This window comes from Akebia trifoliata, chromosome 8 (assembly GCF_017979445.1).
Source record: "Akebia trifoliata isolate Shusen 1 chromosome 8, ASM1797944v1, whole genome shotgun sequence".
Classification (NCBI taxonomy): domain Eukaryota; kingdom Viridiplantae; phylum Streptophyta; class Magnoliopsida; order Ranunculales; family Lardizabalaceae; genus Akebia; species Akebia trifoliata.
The window spans coordinates 44,381,554-44,401,304 of NC_141382.1; the positions used below are offsets into that span (position 1 = coordinate 44,381,554).

General features: G+C 34.5%; 2 protein-coding genes across 3 annotated transcripts; one reads left to right on the forward strand and one right to left on the reverse strand.

The window, feature by feature from the left end:
* The first annotated feature begins 1,942 nt into the window (after positions 1-1,942).
* MES17 (methyl esterase 17) lies at positions 1,943-8,289 on the forward strand. Of its 2 annotated transcripts, none has more exons than XM_086452462.1 (5): positions 1,943-2,164; positions 4,447-4,775; positions 4,897-5,037; positions 7,112-7,246; positions 7,961-8,289. In XM_086452462.1, exons 2-5 carry the CDS (start codon positions 4,500-4,502, stop codon positions 8,237-8,239), a joined length of 831 nt encoding a protein of 276 aa, XP_086308588.1. In that variant the 5' UTR covers positions 1,943-2,164; positions 4,447-4,499; the 3' UTR covers positions 8,240-8,289. The 2 variants fall into 2 exon arrangements, with proteins under 2 accessions (XP_086308588.1, XP_086308589.1); XM_086452463.1 differs by having other exon boundaries at positions 1,944-2,102.
* Positions 8,290-9,495: 1,206 nt separating this feature from the next.
* Positions 9,496-17,960, reverse strand: LOC147397053 (uncharacterized). Its single transcript, XM_086452461.1, has 7 exons — positions 17,242-17,960; positions 16,907-16,987; positions 15,719-15,793; positions 15,000-15,044; positions 14,813-14,902; positions 14,480-14,581; positions 9,496-9,818 (listed from the first exon to the last, which is right to left on the reverse strand). The coding sequence occupies exons 1-7, from the start codon at positions 17,899-17,901 to the stop codon at positions 9,645-9,647; spliced, it is 1,227 nt and encodes a 408-aa protein (XP_086308587.1). The 5' UTR covers positions 17,902-17,960; the 3' UTR covers positions 9,496-9,644.
* Positions 17,961-19,751: the final 1,791 nt, after the last annotated feature.

Below are 19,751 nucleotides of genomic sequence, written 5' to 3' on the forward strand. Positions count from 1 at the left end.
AGGTTAAAATTAGATAAAACATAGAAAATGACACACTCAACCTCCAAAAATCATGAGATTTGTTCAAATTACCAAAATTTGACAAAAAAGATAATTTGGAAAGAATACGCATCAAACGATCTTCGTTCTCGACAAAACTTGATGAACTATCACATTATGAGACTTAAAATCCGAAAAATTAGGTCCCACAACTATATTAACAAAATTAAAAAAATGCCTCTCGTGGGATGACTAGTCGCATCTAGAATCACTCATCTCTCTTCTTGAATCGGGAATTTTTCATTTATCTTTAGCTGGAGGAACTTTCTTTCGTTAATTCGCTTTCTTTCTTAAGCAATAAGCTCTGTGAAAGCTAGCGAATCCGGTAGGCCTATCATAACTCTCGATAATAAAGCTCAATCCGGCTATCATCGCTGGAATCAGTACATGAATTCCTTACTTTAAAAGAGTTGCCCTTTCCGGTCTCCCGCCCTGTCTTCTTTCCCGTCCCCTTCTTCCTCTACGCTATCTCCTATAGGCAGTCACATCTCCATTCCACTCCCAAAATGAGGTAAAAAAAAATCTAAAACACCTTGAAAACATTACATTTTCTCTCAAAATGAGATTTTGAGTTTGATGAGACTAAAAACGCCAAAATCAGAGAAGTTTATGAAAAACATCAAAATTCATGAAGTTAAAAAAATACCCCTCGACATATTACGACTTGACCCTAAACAATGGATTTTCGCTAAAAATAAGTTTGAAAATGAATTCAAAACATCGAAAAATGCATGTACCTAAATTCAAAATACAATTATTTTTCCAGACACCTTCAAATTATGTGAAATGACAAAAACATGCCCCAAATTAAATCCAAAAATCAATTCGAAACCCCATTTGAATCTTATACCAACTCACTAGTTCAACTTAACCCAATTAGGGGTGCAACTTGGTTCAGCTTTAGGCAAAATTGAAACCAGATCGACTTAGGTCAATTCTATTAAATGAGAATCGGAACAGAATGAAATTGCCATAGAATCAAACTAACCCGAATCAAGCTAAAATTAGTACGGTTCGATTCTATGGGTTGCCTATATCTTGAAAACCTAATTGAATCAACACATTTTTAATAAAAATTACTAAATATGTTTACGAAATCTCATATAATGTGTTATTAATCTATCCATCAATAATAAAAATATTACTAATGTATTCATTCATTCATTCAAAAAAAAAAAAAAAAGTCAATAGTTTTTCCATCAATTAAAGAAAGTCATTAATTCATTCATCCAAAAAAAATGTCATTAATCTATCCATAAGAATAACAATCAATTTATCCATAAAACATGCGTATAGTTTATTAAAAAGATTAATAATATTTATTTATAATTGTATTAATATAAGGATTCAGTTCTCGGTTTGGTTTAGTTCTATACAAGACATGAATCAAGAACTGAACCAAATTGGTCGGTTACCTACTTTGTTAACTCGGAACAGAACGGAAGTTCTTGTAAACCAAACCAAAGCATTCAATTTGGTTTGGTTTTCGTTTTGAATTGGATCAAGTTTCACCCCTAAACCTAACTCAATTCATTAACAAACATGACTCTAGTTGACTCAACACATTGCACCAACTCCCTAATCAATAGTTTCTTACACATGGCCCCAAAATTAAACACTCTCCATCTCAATTTCCTAAAACTTCCAACATCCAAGTACACCTACCCTCCATATCTCACACGTCTCTTCCCAGTTCATTCAATTGACCAAGACTCTTTCAACTCCTCCACACGTGTAACTCAATCAAGACTACAAAATCTAACAAATTCTCTCATGACAACTCACTTGATTGAAACCCACCATTATTTTCCCTCATGCCCCCAACCAACACTACCCATGACCTCCTATTCCTACTCAACAAATTTATGAGTTGAATGCTTATAAATTGGATGGACTAAGAAGAGAAAAGACGAGAAGGAAAAAGAATTTTTGGAGAACTAACTCTCACTGACTCTCTTACCCTCTTGATTTGTCTCTCTCACGAAGATATGAAAATTTCTCTCGAAAATCAGATTGTTTGGATGGTGAATTCTATGATTCTTAAGTGATTGAATATCTCAAAGGTGAATTTATTTGTTGGTTCATTTGTTCTCTATCAAATTGAGTTCTTGTAACAGTTGGGAAGGTGAGAAGTATTTTTTTTTAAATCTTATTATTATGTTTTAATTCCTCAAGTTTTTTTTTATTCATTAATGTCAGGTTGTGAGGCATTCAAATTTTTTTTCTTTTTTTTATCTATTTCCCGAGTTCTATTATTTTCTACTCTAATTATTGATCAAAAAGATAATCGTATATTATAACTTGCTTTTGGATTTAATGCTCAATTTTTTCTTTTTTAAAGAGAGATAAAATGATGCTATGCGTCTTTGAAGAGAAACGGAGCTCCTTTGAGTAAAAACTTGATGAAAATAGTGACGATGTCATCATGACATCATTATCTATGTCATATTCAAAATTTTCTCTTTTTCACACCAATTTTAAATCAATTTTTGAATCCGTTGGTAATGTCACATTCTTCGGAATAATACAAACTCACAAAAAATAAAAAAAAATTGTCTTGATCCAATAAAAATTGTAGATGTCAAAAGTTGCACTACCTTATGATTCTTATTGATAAAGGAATTCTACATTTCTTGTACTCCTAGGTGTGTCTGCAACACCACCACTCTGACGTCCAAGTCAGGATTTTTGGTATAAGAAATAGTGTATGGTATTTTCAGAGAAAATTGCATACCTTTCAGTGCTTTGCACTTACATATTTATAAAGATTTCTCCCTTAGATCTTCCTAGATTTTCTGCTTGATTTACGTTTGAATGATTACATCATTTTAGGGATTTACCTTGATTTTCGTGAATACAGTTATACTCCTTATTTTAAGGGATTTATTACTCTTGAAGTTCAATTACATACCCACGGAGTTGGGTTGAAGACCAATATCTTCTTCCTTCTGTTGTTTCGAACACTCAACTAGGTTGTCTCATAATTTGCACGTTCGGCTAAGTTTTCTTGAGATTTCCATGTGTTATTTTTTTCAAAAAATACCCTCCACAAAAATTTACACCAAAATAAAAAAATACATGAAGCTCGATGGAATGTACAATTCTCGTTTTTAATCAATTTTCGACTTGATTTCAGTCCAATCCAATCTATTCTTTTTTTTGTTAGATTTTTGCAAGTGATAAGAATACATTAAAAAAATTATTCCAATCCGATAGAAATCGACTTCGAAATCAAGTAAATACGAAAATCGATGAAATGTGTGATTCACATTTTTTGTTGATTTCGAGTTCAATTTCAATCGTATTGAAGCCAACTCTTTTTTTAAAATTTTATGAATGTTAACTAATTTTGATTCATACTTCTATGTGTTTTCTGATTTTCCTTCCTGGGAGGTTAGATTAGTGAAAATCAAGATCGAGTCTATTTTCAATATTTTCTCAAAATCTATAAGCAGTTTATATCCAATGCATCATAAGTCAGATCTAAAGATAATTTTTACAATATTAACTTATTATTTAGTAGGATATATCTGTCAAGTTAGATTGTATTTAGTCGGATCGAAATCGATAGATCATGTGGAATTGATCATTTTATATGATTTTCTCGATTTTTGTATCTTATCGATATCAGACTCATTTGAATTTAGATTTGTGCATGTAAATAGTCCAATTGAAGATAATCTAGCGATCTACGTGATTTAAGGAAAAAAAATTCTACACTCACACCTTTCAGATTCACTTTGCAATCCAATGCATGGCTAGATGTTGTTTGGAAAACTAAATTTTATTTTTTAAGGTTTCTTTTAAAATTTAAAAGATTGTCAATCATTTTCACCCTAGTCTTCTTAAGTAAGCCTAACTCTAGTCAATGGATCATAGTAGAGACTGACTCTCGAGTCAGGCAGAATTAGTGTCTAATACCTTTCGAATTTTGTAATCTGACCCACGTACTATGGATCTCAAACACAAACCGACTCGAATATAATCTGGTGTCAATTTTTGTTCATAGACCTAAACTAGGTGACGATTCCCAACTCGGTATCCCCGAGAGTTCCTCCCTCGTAATTTTTTGCAACTCCTTCACGTTGTCATAGATATTGTCACAATTGTTGTCCCATTAAGTGCCCCCTTAAGAAAATAGCAAATTATCTTTAACATTCATGAAATTCTAATAGAAGTGGGCCTGCGTCCGACCAAACACGTCCTTCCAGGCACAAAAATAAAAAATCCGACCAACACCATTAATAAATTAATAATTATCCCAATTAAAAAACACATTGCTTTTCTTGTTAATGTAACTAATGACAAATCTCATCTCTAAAGTTGTTTTTTTTTGAAAAATTAGAAGATACTCTTAATAATTATTTTAATATTAAATAATTAAAATTCTCAACTATATATAAGCAGATAGAAACTCGAAGAAACGCACTCTTCAGCCTGGGAAAGAAAGAAAGTGAGAGATGTCACCACCGTGTGAAGAAGCGAGGGTAGCAGAAGACCCTAAAATTACCAAAATACCCTCTAGACTACACTTTGTTCTCGTGCATGGAATTGGTGGAGGAGGGTGGTGTTGGTACAAAATTCGATCTCTTATGGAGAGTTCTGGTTATAAGGTCTCATGTCCTGACCTTAAGAGCGCTGGAATCGATCGATCCGATCCTGACTCGATTCTCACCTTCGAAGACTACGACAAACCACTAATCGATTTCTTGTCCTCCTTACCCGAGAACGAGAAGGTTCTCTCTCTCTCTCTTTCTCTCTCTCAGTTATTTTTTACTAGGGAACAGCTTTCTTCAAGCTCGAAGGTGAACTCTCTTTCTCTATATTTTATTTTTTCAAATATTTGCAAATTTTCAGGTAATTTTGGTGGGACACAGTGCGGGAGGAACAAGTGTGACACATGCGATTCATGAATTTGGGAAGAAAATCCATCTGGCAATTTACGTTGCAGCGACGATGTTGCGATTAGGGTACTTGACTGATCAAGATCTCAAAGACGTAAATTTCTCAACTTAATGTTTTAAAACTTGTTCAATTTGATTAAAAACTCGGACAATGACTCAGCTTGATTCGGTTCCAAATTCGAGAATCAATTCAAGTTCACCAAATCAACTCGGAAACTCCTTTGAATCAACTCCGAATGCATCTTATGCGGTTAGAAACTCGACCTAATTTCATGGAAAAATCATTAAAATATAGGTATAATTCTTATTTAAGGTAAATTTTTGAATATTTAACACACTTCGTCTTAGTCGATTCACGAATATTTGAATTCGACTCGGTGAGCATCCAAGTCGAGTTAAGTTTTGTTTAATTTTGCTACGATAAGCTGATGTGCGCAGTCAGGCAGTAAGCGTACGACCCCCGAAGTTCAAACCATACGATCAACTTTGAAACTTAGTAGAGTAAGTTCAAAGATTGAACGGACGGTCTTGATTGATTGATGGATGGATGGATTGGCATTTGATGGTCCCACTAAGTAACTGGATACCATTTAGACAGAGTTCGTGCAATTATTTTAATATATTACATATTATTGGGTTGAGCATTTTAATCATTTTTGGCGTTTTCTGTCTGGTTTTTAGCTTTTTGGCTGTGACGTTATCACCAACAATTTGTGCAAGATGTTAAGAAATAAACGACTAGAAACCATGCAGCTGTTACGCGTGTATGTTCAAGTCGTGTACACTTACGGCGCATTTTAGTAGGATAAAGTAGGTTGTCGACAAGTACAGAGTGCACTGTCCGTCCATTAATGGCTCAGTTGCTTTTAGTAGGTCTGTCTATGGATCGAGTTCGAGTTGGTTTCATTCTAAATTTGTTACTGTTCTGATAAATTATCTATTAGATCTATACTTATTTTATTAAAAATAATATAATATTAAAATTTTAAATAAGTAAAACTAATTATATGGATGTGAAGGGTAACAAATTGGAATGGGTCAACCTTGTTCCAATCCAATGAGCAATTAATTAGTTTAAAAAAAAAAAAACAATTCAACAATAACAGCTTATATTGCCACACCAATTTTCTCTGAGACACCACATAGTAAAAGTTTAAACGTTTGGGGTGCAAATAATCATTATATAAAAGCTCCACAAACATGAAGAAGAGTGGTGGAGGAAAAATAATTGAAGGTTGAATATTGGTTGGATTATTGTTGCAACTACCACCTTCTACATGTTCTTTTTTTTTTTTTTTTTCTCTTTCCTCATATCTATATTTTTGGGTGGGTCTATATCTTTATTTGGTGTGTTACAGGTAATGTTTTAATTGGTACAATATATCTGTTCAAGTATGATTTTAAAATGGAGTATCTCGTCCATGGTTTTAAAACTCGTTTATGGATGAGATTATTGAGTCATTTGAGTTGTCTCATTCAACAATGAACACCCTCTTTCTTATTTGAGAAACACCTCAAGTTTGAGATGATTTATCAATATGTCTGTGGATGATATCGAGACTAATCGGACAAGTCGTCTCATTTGAATGAGATTTAAAACCATGATATCATCTAACCTCTCAACACGCTAAGTTTACACACTTGAATATCTCATCGAGACATGATTTTTGACTCGAAAATTTTTGCTCATCAATACTTGACTGATGTGACACGGAATTATAGATCTTTTTCTTTGGGATACACCATGCAAAGAATCTATGGTCCCGTGTTCTTACCATGTCAGCCTAGTATTGATCATGTGAAAATTATGAGTCAGAAAATCATTAGTCTATCTCATCTCAGTCAAGTCAACTCATTTAGTAGATGCTCAATCACAAAATTTTAGTTTTTAAGTAGATAAAAAAATATTTAATTCATTAAAATTTTGATTGTTTTATTGGAAAAATAAAAATTCCAATTGACAGGGTAATATTTTCAAAATATATCAAATCATGCCACTTAAGCAATAAACCTCATTCTGGATGTGTTCTGTATGGATGGAATCTTCTGATTGACCTGGTCCATAAGTCAGCCCATAGAAATACTACCAGAACTCTAATTATGATTATCGATTTAATTGTCAAAATATAATACTTTTTTTTTTTTTTTTCATTTTTGCTACTAAACAGGGGGTTCCAGATTTATCAATGTTTGGTGACGTCTATGATTTAGGGTTCGGACTTGGACCAGATCAACCTCCAACCAGTGCCGTCATCAAGAAGGAATTTCAGCGAAAAATCGGTTACCAAATGAGTCCTCTGGAGGTAAAATTTAGTTGTTGATGATTAACAGCATATAAATCAATATATTTGATCTTATTATTCGACAACTTGTCTCTCTTGATCGTTTGACCGAAGACCTTTGATCGTATATACCTATATCTCTTGGTCCCACCTAGCTGGCTAGCTAGAAGAGTTGGTTCAAATGGACAAACTCAAAAAACAATGACTAAGACTTGGATCTTGATTCTCAGACCATAAAATCCGGATTGGGCCATCATGGTTTGATGACATGCCCTTATATATATAATGTCAAATGGTCCCTTGTCCGGATTGAGAACAATTTTTATGTCAAAAATTTAGATTTGTTTGCTTTACTGTTATCTTGGATTGTCCAAAATATATCCACATGGTCCCACAAATAAGAGTAAATTTTTTTTATAACTAATGTTATTAAAGTTTGAACCCTACTCGGGCCCATATGAATCAAATTAGAGATTGGACAACAAGGCCCATTAAGGGGTTTTGGACTGGGCCAATGTAAATCATAGTCCAGCTCTTAATAGGTACAATCAACATCTTATAATGTGATGGGTTCAATCCTGGAGATCTTAATCAGATGATAGGAATCATCTGATCTAATAATATGTGGGACTCGTCATTTGTGATTGAGTGAGTCTATATCCCATTGATTTGTTTCTATTATTATAATACCTAAATTAATATTTCCTCCTCATATTTATTTGATTTGTGGCTCAGGACTCAACACTAGCTTCAATGCTGGTGAAGCCAGGACCGCTTCTAGCGTTACGAAGTGCTAGGTTTACGGAAGGACAAGAAGAGATTGATCAGGTGACACGTGTTTATATCAAGACGACTCATGATAATGTTATAAAGCCTGAACAGCAAGATGCGATGATAAAGAGGTGGCCACCATCTGATGTGTTCGTTTTGGAGAGTGATCACAGCCCCTTTTTTTCCACACCCTTCGTTCTCTTTGGTTTGATTGTTAAGGCCTTAAATTCTATGCAAATGTGACTTAGAGGTTTCCAATGGGTGATGTTTCTTATAAAATAAATTTTTATTTATTTTTATGTATTTATCATATATTTTTAAAAAGTTTTAGTCTCATTATAGACACAATGAATAATAATTCGAGCAAGAAAGAAAAATCAAAAGAACGTGGATTAAGATAGTTAAAAATGGCTATGAAGATGATTTAAGTAATACAAACGTACTTCTGAATGAAAATAAATAAAAGAACATGACCTATTAACAAACCAAAATCTTTGGGATGATTCAATTAGGTCGTTGTGGATTAACAAGGATCAGCACCCATCATCTCCAATTTGACTCAACCGATCCAATTCGACTTGACCTAGTTAGTTTCATCATTAAAAAATTAGTAATTTTATTGTTACTTCAGTCGAACAAATTTACGGTGCTAAACGCAACATTAATTTCAGGCCGAAAAACGTACTGAGGAATATATGTTAAATCACAAAGTCCATTTTATATCAATCACTAATATTTAAGACCTCAATATTATTTATACATGCAAAAGAAATACAAGAGCTAGTTGGCTAAGGCAACTCGGTTGTGGACGAGTCAATAAGGGAACCGATTCACGTAGGCAAACTCACTTGGCTTGGAAGCCCCTAATTAACTAAAAATGCTGCAAAATGTAAAACTACATAAAATATGGGCCAAATCACCACAATGAGCTAACCATTACCATGGTGCCTAATTCCTCATGAAGGATACAACGGGCCGCTGGGCTGGCACAGGTCATCAGGCACACCAAGCCCAACCCACTTAAGATTGGGCTTTTTTTTCAGGTCAGGGTTAACTGTTAATAGAGAGCCATGGGTCACTTCCGACCCATTACAGACAGGCCTTTGACAACCCTACTTTTAATGATACATAGGCTGGCTGCACATATGAGGTACCCTCATCGTTGGAACATTGAACCAATTGTACTGTCCCCAAAAGAAGCATTAAATATAGTAATAAAAACACTCAAAATAGGAGGCCCATACAACTAAAAATGATAAACCACCTAAATTTAACAACGCCGATTTAATAGATCATCTCTAATATAGATTAAAATAAATAATTTAGATTAAAAAGATAAAACTAATAGGTAATTTAGCAGATACTAAAAGAGTACAAGTTCCTCAAGACTATAGTGCTTTACCTTGAACTAGGATCAATGATGTAAGCCTAATGACCGTAGAGGCAGACAAATACTAGAATACAATCATTTCAAGAGTAATAAAATTACAGACGATTCCTGCAAAGCATAAGAAACAAATATTTCTTATTATTTTTTCCTTAATATTCAATATTTCAAGACAAAAAGATGTCACTATTAACATATATTTACATACAATGATAACGGTAACTCAGATTAACTCAATGAACCATGAGAACATAGAACACATCATAGATAATCCATAGGGAAGTCCCATTCATCCTCGATTTCTCTTGTTTTCGATGGAAATTTTTGCTTACGGCTGCTTCGTCTGTAATCAGATCGAACAGGTTGTGTTGCAAAGTCAGAATATTCTTCAAGCTCGTCTTTGGGGGTTTCCAAGCTCCGACTTTCCCAGATTCCCTAAAATAATTAAAACATGAGGTAGATATTAATGCAGAAGAGGGTTACTAGACATTGTCTCTAATAAAACACATTTTCTAGCAAATTTTACATAATATTTTTATAACTATAAATTTTATTAGAAATATAAAAAATAAGATATAAAGAAGGGCAGTAAATAGGGCTGTCAATGGATCAGGGTTGATTTGGTACCTATCTAATAAGAGAATCGGATCGGACCTTTATTGGATTGGGTTTTATCGGAACTCAATATTAAGATCCAGATCTGATCCATCAATAATCAGGGGGTCCTTATCGAATCGAGACATGGTTGATCCAGATCCGATCCAATAAGATATCGGATCGAAACCTTATTGGAAACCAAAACATCTATCCATACCCGAAGTTATCAGATCAGATTTCGGGAGTGATCTGATCCATTGACAGCCCTGAAAGAAAGCATAAGAGGTTGAAAGGACATCCACGAGAAAATTGAAAAACAAAAAACTTACAAAAATAAGTCATGCTAACCTAGTTACGGTTTGTGGAGCCTGATGGTACTGGTCTGAAAGGAGTTAATGTTTTTTATTTCATTTTATGGGTAAGCTGGACTTGAACTCAGTAATTTTGCAATAAGTCAAACCAACTGAGCTATGGGTCTAAGCCCAAGAAATGAGTTATTGTAATTCAATCTACAATTTTTCACCAGTAATGCAAAACCTTATTTACGTTTCTTGGGAGATACATTTCTTATTTAATGAAATGGTGTAATCTGTAACAGAATTTTCTTTTCATAGTGGAATCAGTGTAGATTGGTGGATGTACCTCAATCTTGAGGAACCATGTAATTCTTTGTGTGCTTGCACTTTGTTTATTTTCTATATTGTTCTTGGATTGATTTCTTTACACAAACTGCACTTGAGAAACTGCTTGGTCCATAAGAAGACAAGGGACTCCATTTAAGGACGATATTAGTGTTAAAAAATAAATAGAAATATATTTCTTGGAGTTAATATATAAAATACTCATTTGGGGTTTTTCCCTTGCAATGTGTCTAGTTATGATCTTGGTTTTTTTCCGCTATTTTGTTTAGTCAAGCATCAAAATAAAAAGAGTTGGGAACTAACTCTTATATTGTTGTTCTTCTATTCATCTTGAAAGCTAAGTGAGGAAGTGGGTGGACTCACATACACACATGAGGGCCCATTAGGGAAACCATATGGTTTCTCATGGGATTTGGCTCAAGCTCTGAAAACCCTTAATGCGTATACACTAGTGACAAACAACTTGCGCGTTTCACAGATACATGCGTTTCGGGCCAAGCTTGAGTTTGGGTCTTAATTGCTTATGTTTTTATTTTGATTTGTTTTGAAAAATCAAACTATTTCCAAATATTATTTTTTCATCCGATGGAAATGATCCATTTAATTGTTCATGTCCCTTCAATTTTCTTTCTATTCGTGTTTCTTCTGAATCAGTGTTATAGAGGGACACGAACATGGGATTGATGACTCTTTAGGTTGTTCTGACACATGAAATTGGAATACTACTACTTTCGATACTCATCTCTCTTGGTTTGATCATCCTCATTATCATCGAAAGAAACTGGTTCTTCGTTAACATGGGTCAAATGCAATGTTGAGTGATAAAACAACATTTTTTGTTGCCAAATTTTGAAACTCATGTCATCAAATTTGTCAGGTTTTTTACTATGGCACGGAAATAGGAATTGTCTCCATATTTCCAAGAAATGAGTAAAAAGAATTTCGCTTTAGATTATTAGAAAATCAATACTGGTTCCTAAGAAAAATTGAGGATACTTTCAAATTCCGGAATGAATGTAATGTAAATAATACTTATCTATATAAGGTTGGGGCTAATACACTGTCCTAAAATGAAATTTGCCCCTGCTACGGTACCACAATTTTGTAGGTGTTTGCTCTCCATGATACAACAACCCACACTCCAAAGGGGTATTTGTATTGGAACGTAACAATGAACTTTATTGAATTGAGTGCTCCCCCAAACAATATAAAAATAGATTAGAAGTCGATCAATCGAGAATAGGATATAGAAGCCGAGAAAATTTGGGACTTTGGTCAATGAAACATGGGAATAAATAGGGAAGAAGTGGCTGTCCAAATAGTCACCAATCCCATGTTCATGTCTCTTTGTAACACTAGTTCAGAAGAAACGCGAACAAAGAGAAAATTGAAGGGACACCAACGATTAAACAAATATGTCTCCATCGGAAAAAAAAAGTCAGAAACAATTTGATTTTTTCAAAACAAATCCAAATAAAAACATAGGCTATTAAGACCCAAAGCTAAGTCCGGCCCGACGTGCATGTGTGTGAAACGCACAGGATCTTGTCATCAGCGTACAAACGTTAAAGCTTTTTGGAGGTTGAACCCAAATCCCACAAGAAATGATTGGGTTTCCCTCATGACACCCACGTTCACACGTGAGCCTACCCACTTCATCTATTAGATTTCAAGACTAATAGAAGTAAAGTAACAACAATATAAGAGTTGATTCTCAACTCTTCTTTTTTTTCAGTGAGATACTAAACAAAATAGAGGAAAAAAACCAAACCACAACTAAACACATTGCAAGTGGGAAACCCCAAAGGAGTTTTTATACATTCATTCCAAGAAATCTATTACCAACAATCAAGAGTTCTCATCTTACCTTGACCCTGACAAATCACCAAGGTAGAAATCTTCCAATCAACCTCTCTTGAAAAGCAAGAACAAGAATGCCAACTAAAGAATTAAACCAATATGGCGATTGCAGTACTCAACAGATTCCTACACCTTCCTCACCAAATAACATAGAAGAAGGTGATAAGCGAGAATATCATCATTGACCTTAGACATGAGCAGTTGGAAAAAGAATATCAAGAAATTTGACTATAGAGGGAGTCACACACAACTTATCCCCCCAAAATGGCACTTTATGATTTTTCTCACTATAAATTTGAAACCTTCATGAATTCTAGATAAATATTGGATATACCTCTCCGAGCACTACATCCATAAGATTGATGAGGGCATCTCACTCTCCCATCCAGAACACATGCTACCATACCTCAATAGAATGACTTTTCCCTAGAAGCTTGTGGTTTTAATCCCAACTCAACTCTCCAAATCCATATTTCGCCATAAGGTCAAAACTTTATCTATTTAAGATTCCAAATGCCCGATCCTCCTTGATTCTTTGAAGAAACAACACATTCCAGTCAACTAAATGGTATGCTTATGAGCATCCACTGTCATTTCATAGAAAATTCTTGATTACTACTTATATTCCAATCTTTTTATAATGATAATGGGGGGCCATCCATAAGAACAAGCACTACATGAGAAAGATAATTTATTTTGACCAAAACCACATTGCCTCTTTTTGAGAGAGATTATGGATGTCTAGGATGCCAATTTCTTATAAAATCTCCCAATTACTAGATCTCACAAAGATTTGAATAAGAAACATCCAAAGGGGTAGCCCCCTAAATACATAGACGGGAATGTTATGATATTGAATCCCCTATTGACCATCTCTTCTATGATCTCTACTCATACAGCCCTGCAAACCTTGTTTTATGAGTAATAGGATACCATTAAAAAAAAGGTTAATTCAAGAAAAGGGAATACGAGATCTAGATGGAAGTTGAGAAGACCTATAATAGAGCGAACTTGAACCACCCAAATACAAAACTGAGCCCCCAAACCCCAAAAAACCAAGTTCCACCAGCCATGGTTCAAAGTTTCATTCAATATTGGAATGTTTCGGCCGAAACTAATGAAACATTGTCTAGGAATATTTTTGGATTGTCTCAGAATGTTTTGGTCAAGACCTTCTCAGTTTTTCTCTTGATCAAAACATTGCCTCAAATCAAGATTTTAAAACTTGCCACCAGCTACCACAACAATGAATTCCATCTAACAACAAAGTCCTCAAAGACAACCCCCATAAAATCCTCCAACAAAGTCTTCACCAAAATTAAACTACATCACAATGGAGGTCCTCTAACATCTCATATGGTGAAGTACGAAGATATATTTGCTCTAAAGAAGAATCCTGAACTAGAACGTTCTTCTTTGTTCTTTTTTTATTTTCAGCAGTATCATTACTGCTAGTTTTCTCAATGATCTTGAAAGCCTGAACACTTCTTTCTCCTACCCTGAGCAAGACAGACACCCCTATGTGGGTGATTCCATCTCATTAAAAAAAAAATAATAATAATAATTTGGGAGGATCGAGGATTTGTAATTAGAATTGTCTACTACTCCAACTACTCTACACAATCTTCATATCCGGTTACTAAGATACCAAGCAATGGTTTTCCCATCCCAAATCTAGAATATATTCCCAGAGTCGAAGCACTGCTCATTTGCTCAATCTGTAAAGGTTCTATTCGTGGTTCACATTTCCTAGAATAGAAAGAATTGTCACCCTATTAAAGTATGTGATAAAAAAAATAGATATAAACATTGATGAGGCATGAAGCATGCAAACACATTTTAAATTGCCTAATGTTACGGAAGGATCAGATGTTATCTTTTGATGAAACAAAGCCCATGCAAAAAGAATTCCAACCATTGCAGGAAATCAAGGAGGTATTTTGAATCCAAGGATTGGTTAAAAGAACAAAGGAACCACACACACACACACATACATACCCTTGTTAGTCTTTGTAAACGAGAGGCTGCCACTTCATGCACGACAACAGTATCAAATGCAACTTCAATCACATCCTCAACAAACAAAGCATATGTGCTCACCTAAAATTAAAGTAAAATAAAATAATTTTAGTATGTTATCATGGACCCTTCCATCAATGCATACAAGCAGATCATCAATATCATATTGTTCAGTGATAAAAATCAAATGTTTGGTCTCCTTGTTTTTTTTTTCTAAAACAAATGACAGTGTGCCACTGATATTTGTTGTTTCCCAGGGTTCTCTGTTACTTGTCATTCCCCCAATGAGAATAGAAGGTCTAATCCACTTACCAAACTAGATGGAATAATGGATATCCCAAATGAATCAAGCTCGAGCAATTCCAGGGCCCCAGAATTAATATTAAAAGTATAGCCTCGCACCTTGAAACACCAAGAGAAGGAAAAAAATGAGATTACTAGCATGTATAATGTGTACGTCAGAATGCGTGTGGACATGTTCATGAAAACTTCGACTCACCTTTCCAATATTGCGCCGGCTTGGTGTTACAACCTTGTATCCTACCTAACAAACAACACACATTAAGCTTCTTTCCAAAAATAATAGAAAACTACATTAAAATCCAATGGTTGTTTGTCTTCTTCTTTTTTCATCAATATATTACACTTATCAAAAAATAAAAAAAATCCAATGGACAAGTGGAGGACCATGAGGAGATCCTTTTATGTTTAGCAATCAAAGTGGTGGATAAAGCATATCATTTAACTCAGAGAGGTCTTTGGATGACAACTCTATCAAAATAGATGGGATTTAAATGTCAACATCATTTTAGAGAGAATACAATTAACCAAAAAAATTTAAAAATAATATGTACAATTCTCACTTCCTCGTGATCCAGGTATATTCTCCAAAAGGAAGGCAATCAATCACACCCCCCAGAATTGGTTTGATGCTTTGCAAAGCAACTTTGAGGTCATAGGTTCAAGTCCAGCTCACCCATTAAGACAAAAGACCGGGGGGGGGGGGGGGGGGGGGGGGTTTGCTCCAATCAAGGACTAAAGGAGATCTTTTATAGGGTTTGAGCTCATGTTTTCTTGTATGATATTTTGGATTTTCTTTTCTAATTCTCATCAATATAATTTTCCAACAAATTTTATACTTAAGCAAATAAAATGCAGTTCTTCCAATCTTACATTCCTTAAGAATTGAGTAATATCCAGGGAAGAAGCATGCCATACCAAATTATCCAAGCCAATCATTTTAATATCATTCTCCATTACGTTCTCATCTTGGACAAGCACAACATCTCCAATCTGCGTAGAAGAAAGGTAGAGTTTGATGAAAGTGATAGTAAAATGACAATAGATATGCAGAGTGTCACATTGAAGAGATGATTTAGTGTTCCTTATGACTCAATGTTCTTGATACTAAAGTCAAATATGTCCAAGTTCTAGGTAAATCAAGAGTATAAAGGATAGGAATTTTGATAAAGTAGTTTATGATACTAATGAACACACAAGATGATAGAAAGGAAAAGCCATGGCATCCGTTGGTAGCAAAATGCAACATAAGTACTAATGAGACATAAACAGATATTAAATATTTGGGAAAATAAATGTGTGCCGCCATTTCCAATTAGATTTTTCATGCCAAAATTCCATTTAATGCTCATTCTATTGATTTTCCATCAGTATGTCAACTTGTAGTATCTTACAGTTCTGGTTTTATCTCTCTGACACCACCAAAATTTGTAAACTATTCTCTCCTCAAAGCTCAGTTTAATGGTTTGAATGATTATCTGAAAGAGTTCAAAACTCGTTGAGCCCAATCAGGCTGTACAAAAATGTTAGACAGGTGGAACAGTCGTAATAGTGAAGTGTAGATGGATAAGGTCTAGCTCTCCGCACAGTGAATCAAAATAAGATGCTTTAACTTCATTCTAAACTGAGTTTATGGCTATTCGGTCACCTTGATGCCAAAAAGAAGGATAAGAGAGACAGGATGAGGAAAAAAGCATCTCTGGGTTTTCTTGAGGGACAGACTGCTCTCCATGTCCGAGGGCCTAGGTATATATAGGAAAAGATGACGATACGTCAATTCCAAAGGGAATGTTATGAACGACCTCCTTGATTGTGTAACAGTTGTCCAAAAATAATGTTTTGTTACCCCTCTGGTACAGATATAATAGGAAGATGCTAGAACATGGTACCAAAGGGAATAAAACTCTTAACAAGTCCAGTCTGTGTTGGTTCCATTCATTCGTTGGCCTGGGATTTTTTTATTTTTTATTTTTTTGAACTTGATGCCAATTGGGTTTTATGTTTTATTTCCAAAGTCATACAAATGAAATCTTCTTCTTATGCATTGCACTCTTAAGGGTGAAAATGAATAGACACAAGATAAATTGAAGGAATTATTAGGAATACCTGACAGACATCCTCCAAAAGAAACCTTTCAATTTCCCCAGAAAGCAAGCTTGGCCTTACTTCTACCACTACTACCACCCACTGAAGCAAATATTTAAAATAAATAAATAAATTAGCAATTTTATAAATCATACAAGTAATGAGCGTAACTGATGTAAATGAGTGTAAACAAGTAAAAATAAAGTGGAGAATGCAAAAGTTATTTGAAGCCAACAATATACAAATGCGCCAACATAGAGCAAGTATGTATCATTGGGATTGGAATTTCTTTGAAGTTAGAAACTACTCGAATTTAGTCGAAAACAACTCAGTCGAAGAGGAATATGAATGCTTACCGAGTTGGTGTCGACCCAAAGTTGCGAGACGAAACCCAAACTAAGTGCAGATTGCACACTAATCACTTGCTTTGCAAGCATGTTCGATCTCCTTATCACTTGCCTTCCCCTTCTCAAACCCGAGTTTCCAACGAAATTCCCAAGCTCTTCTGATTTCGATCCAACTCCATTAGAACCTTCAACTTGAACCAATTCTTCATCCTCCAGACATCCCCAACTCTTATTTCTAGCTTTCTCGTTCTCCAGATCACTCTTCAATTCCAGAAAATCCAAACTTGATGAACCCAATTCCTCGCTACTTCGAATTTCTTCCTTTTCATCACTACCAAACCCAATTCCACTGTCTAGTGTTGAATTCAAATTCAAATTCTCTACTTCTCCACCTTCTTCACTTTTTGTTTCGATCCCAAAACCCTTTGGGAGTTTATCCGTAAACCCTAATTCATCAAATGAATCGCAATTCTCAGACCTAACCTTTGCACAACTCTTAAATCTATCTGAATTACAGAAATTTGAAGATTTTACGAGATTTCTGTGATTGAACTTTCGTAGAAACTCGGTCCTAAATAAACTTGGATTTGAATTATATCTAGTTGGCCCTAAATTATGATTTCTAATTCTGTGAGACGTTAATGGAGTTGAAGGAACGCAGTCGCACATAGTGAAACCCTACGTTGCGCGATTGTTCTTCGGAAAAGTGAAAAATGAAACGGATAAGAGAACGAGTCTGCGTAAATTGTTCTTCCTCACTACTTTTTAGTAAATATTTGAGATACCCCATCCTATGTTTTCAAACTCATGATATGCCCCTTGACCATGGTCTTCTCTAATAGATTTAAATTACCTAAATGCCCTCATCTTCAATCTCTAAACAAAACTCATTTATTTTTCTTCATCTTCAAATCCTTAAACCTCGTCTTAAGAGAAAAAAATTACTAAAAGGCAATGGAGAAAAAAAAAATGACAATGCAATGCACAACTTGCCTTAACCACTTAACCCCGTTTAGTCTGTTGTTAACAAAAGATTAAAAAAAAAAAAAACAACGATTAGGCAAGGTTTTTTTAGTAAATGAAAATTTACTGAGAATATAATTAACTTTTTTTTTTTATATTATTAATTATCAACATTTAATAATTTTTAGAGAAAGTTACTTAAAAGGATCTTGGCGGAGGGCTTTTTTTCTAAATAGTCCCTAAGTTTTGGGCAGTCTCTTAATAGCCCATTTAATAAACTTTTCTGTTTTTTTTTTTTTTACGGTTCATGGACCTCATCTCCCACATTTCTCAACGGTTTGAACTCATTGTTTTCATATAAAAAAAATTGAATTTTTAGCATTTCACTCGAGTTTTGGAGATTCTATTCCGTCGAAAATGATTTAAGAAGGAAGATGACGCCATTTTCAATGGATTTTTCAAATATTTTGAAGATGTATGCAAAAAATTAGGGGTTTTTTCACTTTTTTTTTTTAGTTTTTGGATGAAAATTGATCAAGAAGGGTTCTAGTCATCATCTCAAACTTTTAATTAATCTTTCCATGTATTTTAGTTGAAAAAAACTTGAAAATGGGTGGATTTTACCATTGGTGAACTCCACAATAAATAAAAAGCAGTGAGTTCGATAATAAATAAAAAGTGGTGATAAATAAAAAGGGGTGAGTTTGACAATAATAAGGACTATTAAAAAATAAAAAAGTTTACTAAATGTCCTATCAAACTATTGTTCAAAAGTTTTAGGGATTATCTAAAAATAAAGAGACCGTCATGGATCGACATATTCACATGAACCAAAATGCATTACAATAGCATCAAACTCACCACTTGTGAGTCCCACGGATAGATTCATCCAATGATGCCAAGAGATGGCATCATTTGTGAGATGAACTAAAGCCAATGAAACTATGTGAGTGTCGATGAGGTCATTCAGTTATTAATATTGTTTAGCTTAAAAAATTCATCATCTGGGATCTCGCCCTCGAACTTCGAAAAATCAATCTGAATAGGACATCCTTGTATAACTGACCCCTATGGCTGCTACCTTTAGAAATGCCTATGTGGATTGATCTTGAGGCGGTGGTGGAGTTGAATGAGAGGAAGAAGTGTGTCCATCTATTGATGCTTGCAGTCATCGAATCGCTTCTTAAAGTTCATGCATTTCCTTATCCAACTTGCTAATCTATTTTAATTGATAAATGATGGAATCAACACGATCGTTGACCTCCCTGACTATCACCATAGGTCTAATACCAAATGATAAGATCTTTGGATCCTAAGGAAAAAGTTTGATCCACTTCAAGGGGATCTTCCTACATAATTCAATTAATTAATTTTATTTCTTTCTTGAAAAATACCTATTACATTGGACCTCATATCGCAAATCTCGACGTGAAAGTGGGTATGAACCATAGATATTTTCCACTCGTATCTCGAGGAAAGAATCTATGATTCCCATACACTTTCATGTCAGGGTGTGTGATGTGAAGTCCAATCTTGAGGTCACATCAGCATTATTC

Coding starts and splice junctions, on each gene's coding strand:
- MES17 (XM_086452462.1), top strand. CDS start 4,500: ATGTCACCACCGTGTGAAGAAGCGAGGGTAGCAGAAGACCCTAAAATT. Junction 5,038..7,111: donor CTGATCAAGATCTCAAAGAC/GTAAATTTCTCA, acceptor GCTACTAAACAG/GGGGTTCCAGATTTATCAAT. Junction 7,247..7,960: donor ACCAAATGAGTCCTCTGGAG/GTAAAATTTAGT, acceptor TTTGTGGCTCAG/GACTCAACACTAGCTTCAAT.
- LOC147397053 (XM_086452461.1), bottom strand. CDS start 17,901: ATGTGCGACTGCGTTCCTTCAACTCCATTAACGTCTCACAGAATTAGA. Junction 15,045..15,718: donor TGATTGGCTTGGATAATTTG/GTATGGCATGCT, acceptor GTTGTTTGTTAG/GTAGGATACAAGGTTGTAAC. Junction 14,582..14,812: donor CCATTATTCCATCTAGTTTG/GTAAGTGGATTA, acceptor CTTTAATTTTAG/GTGAGCACATATGCTTTGTT.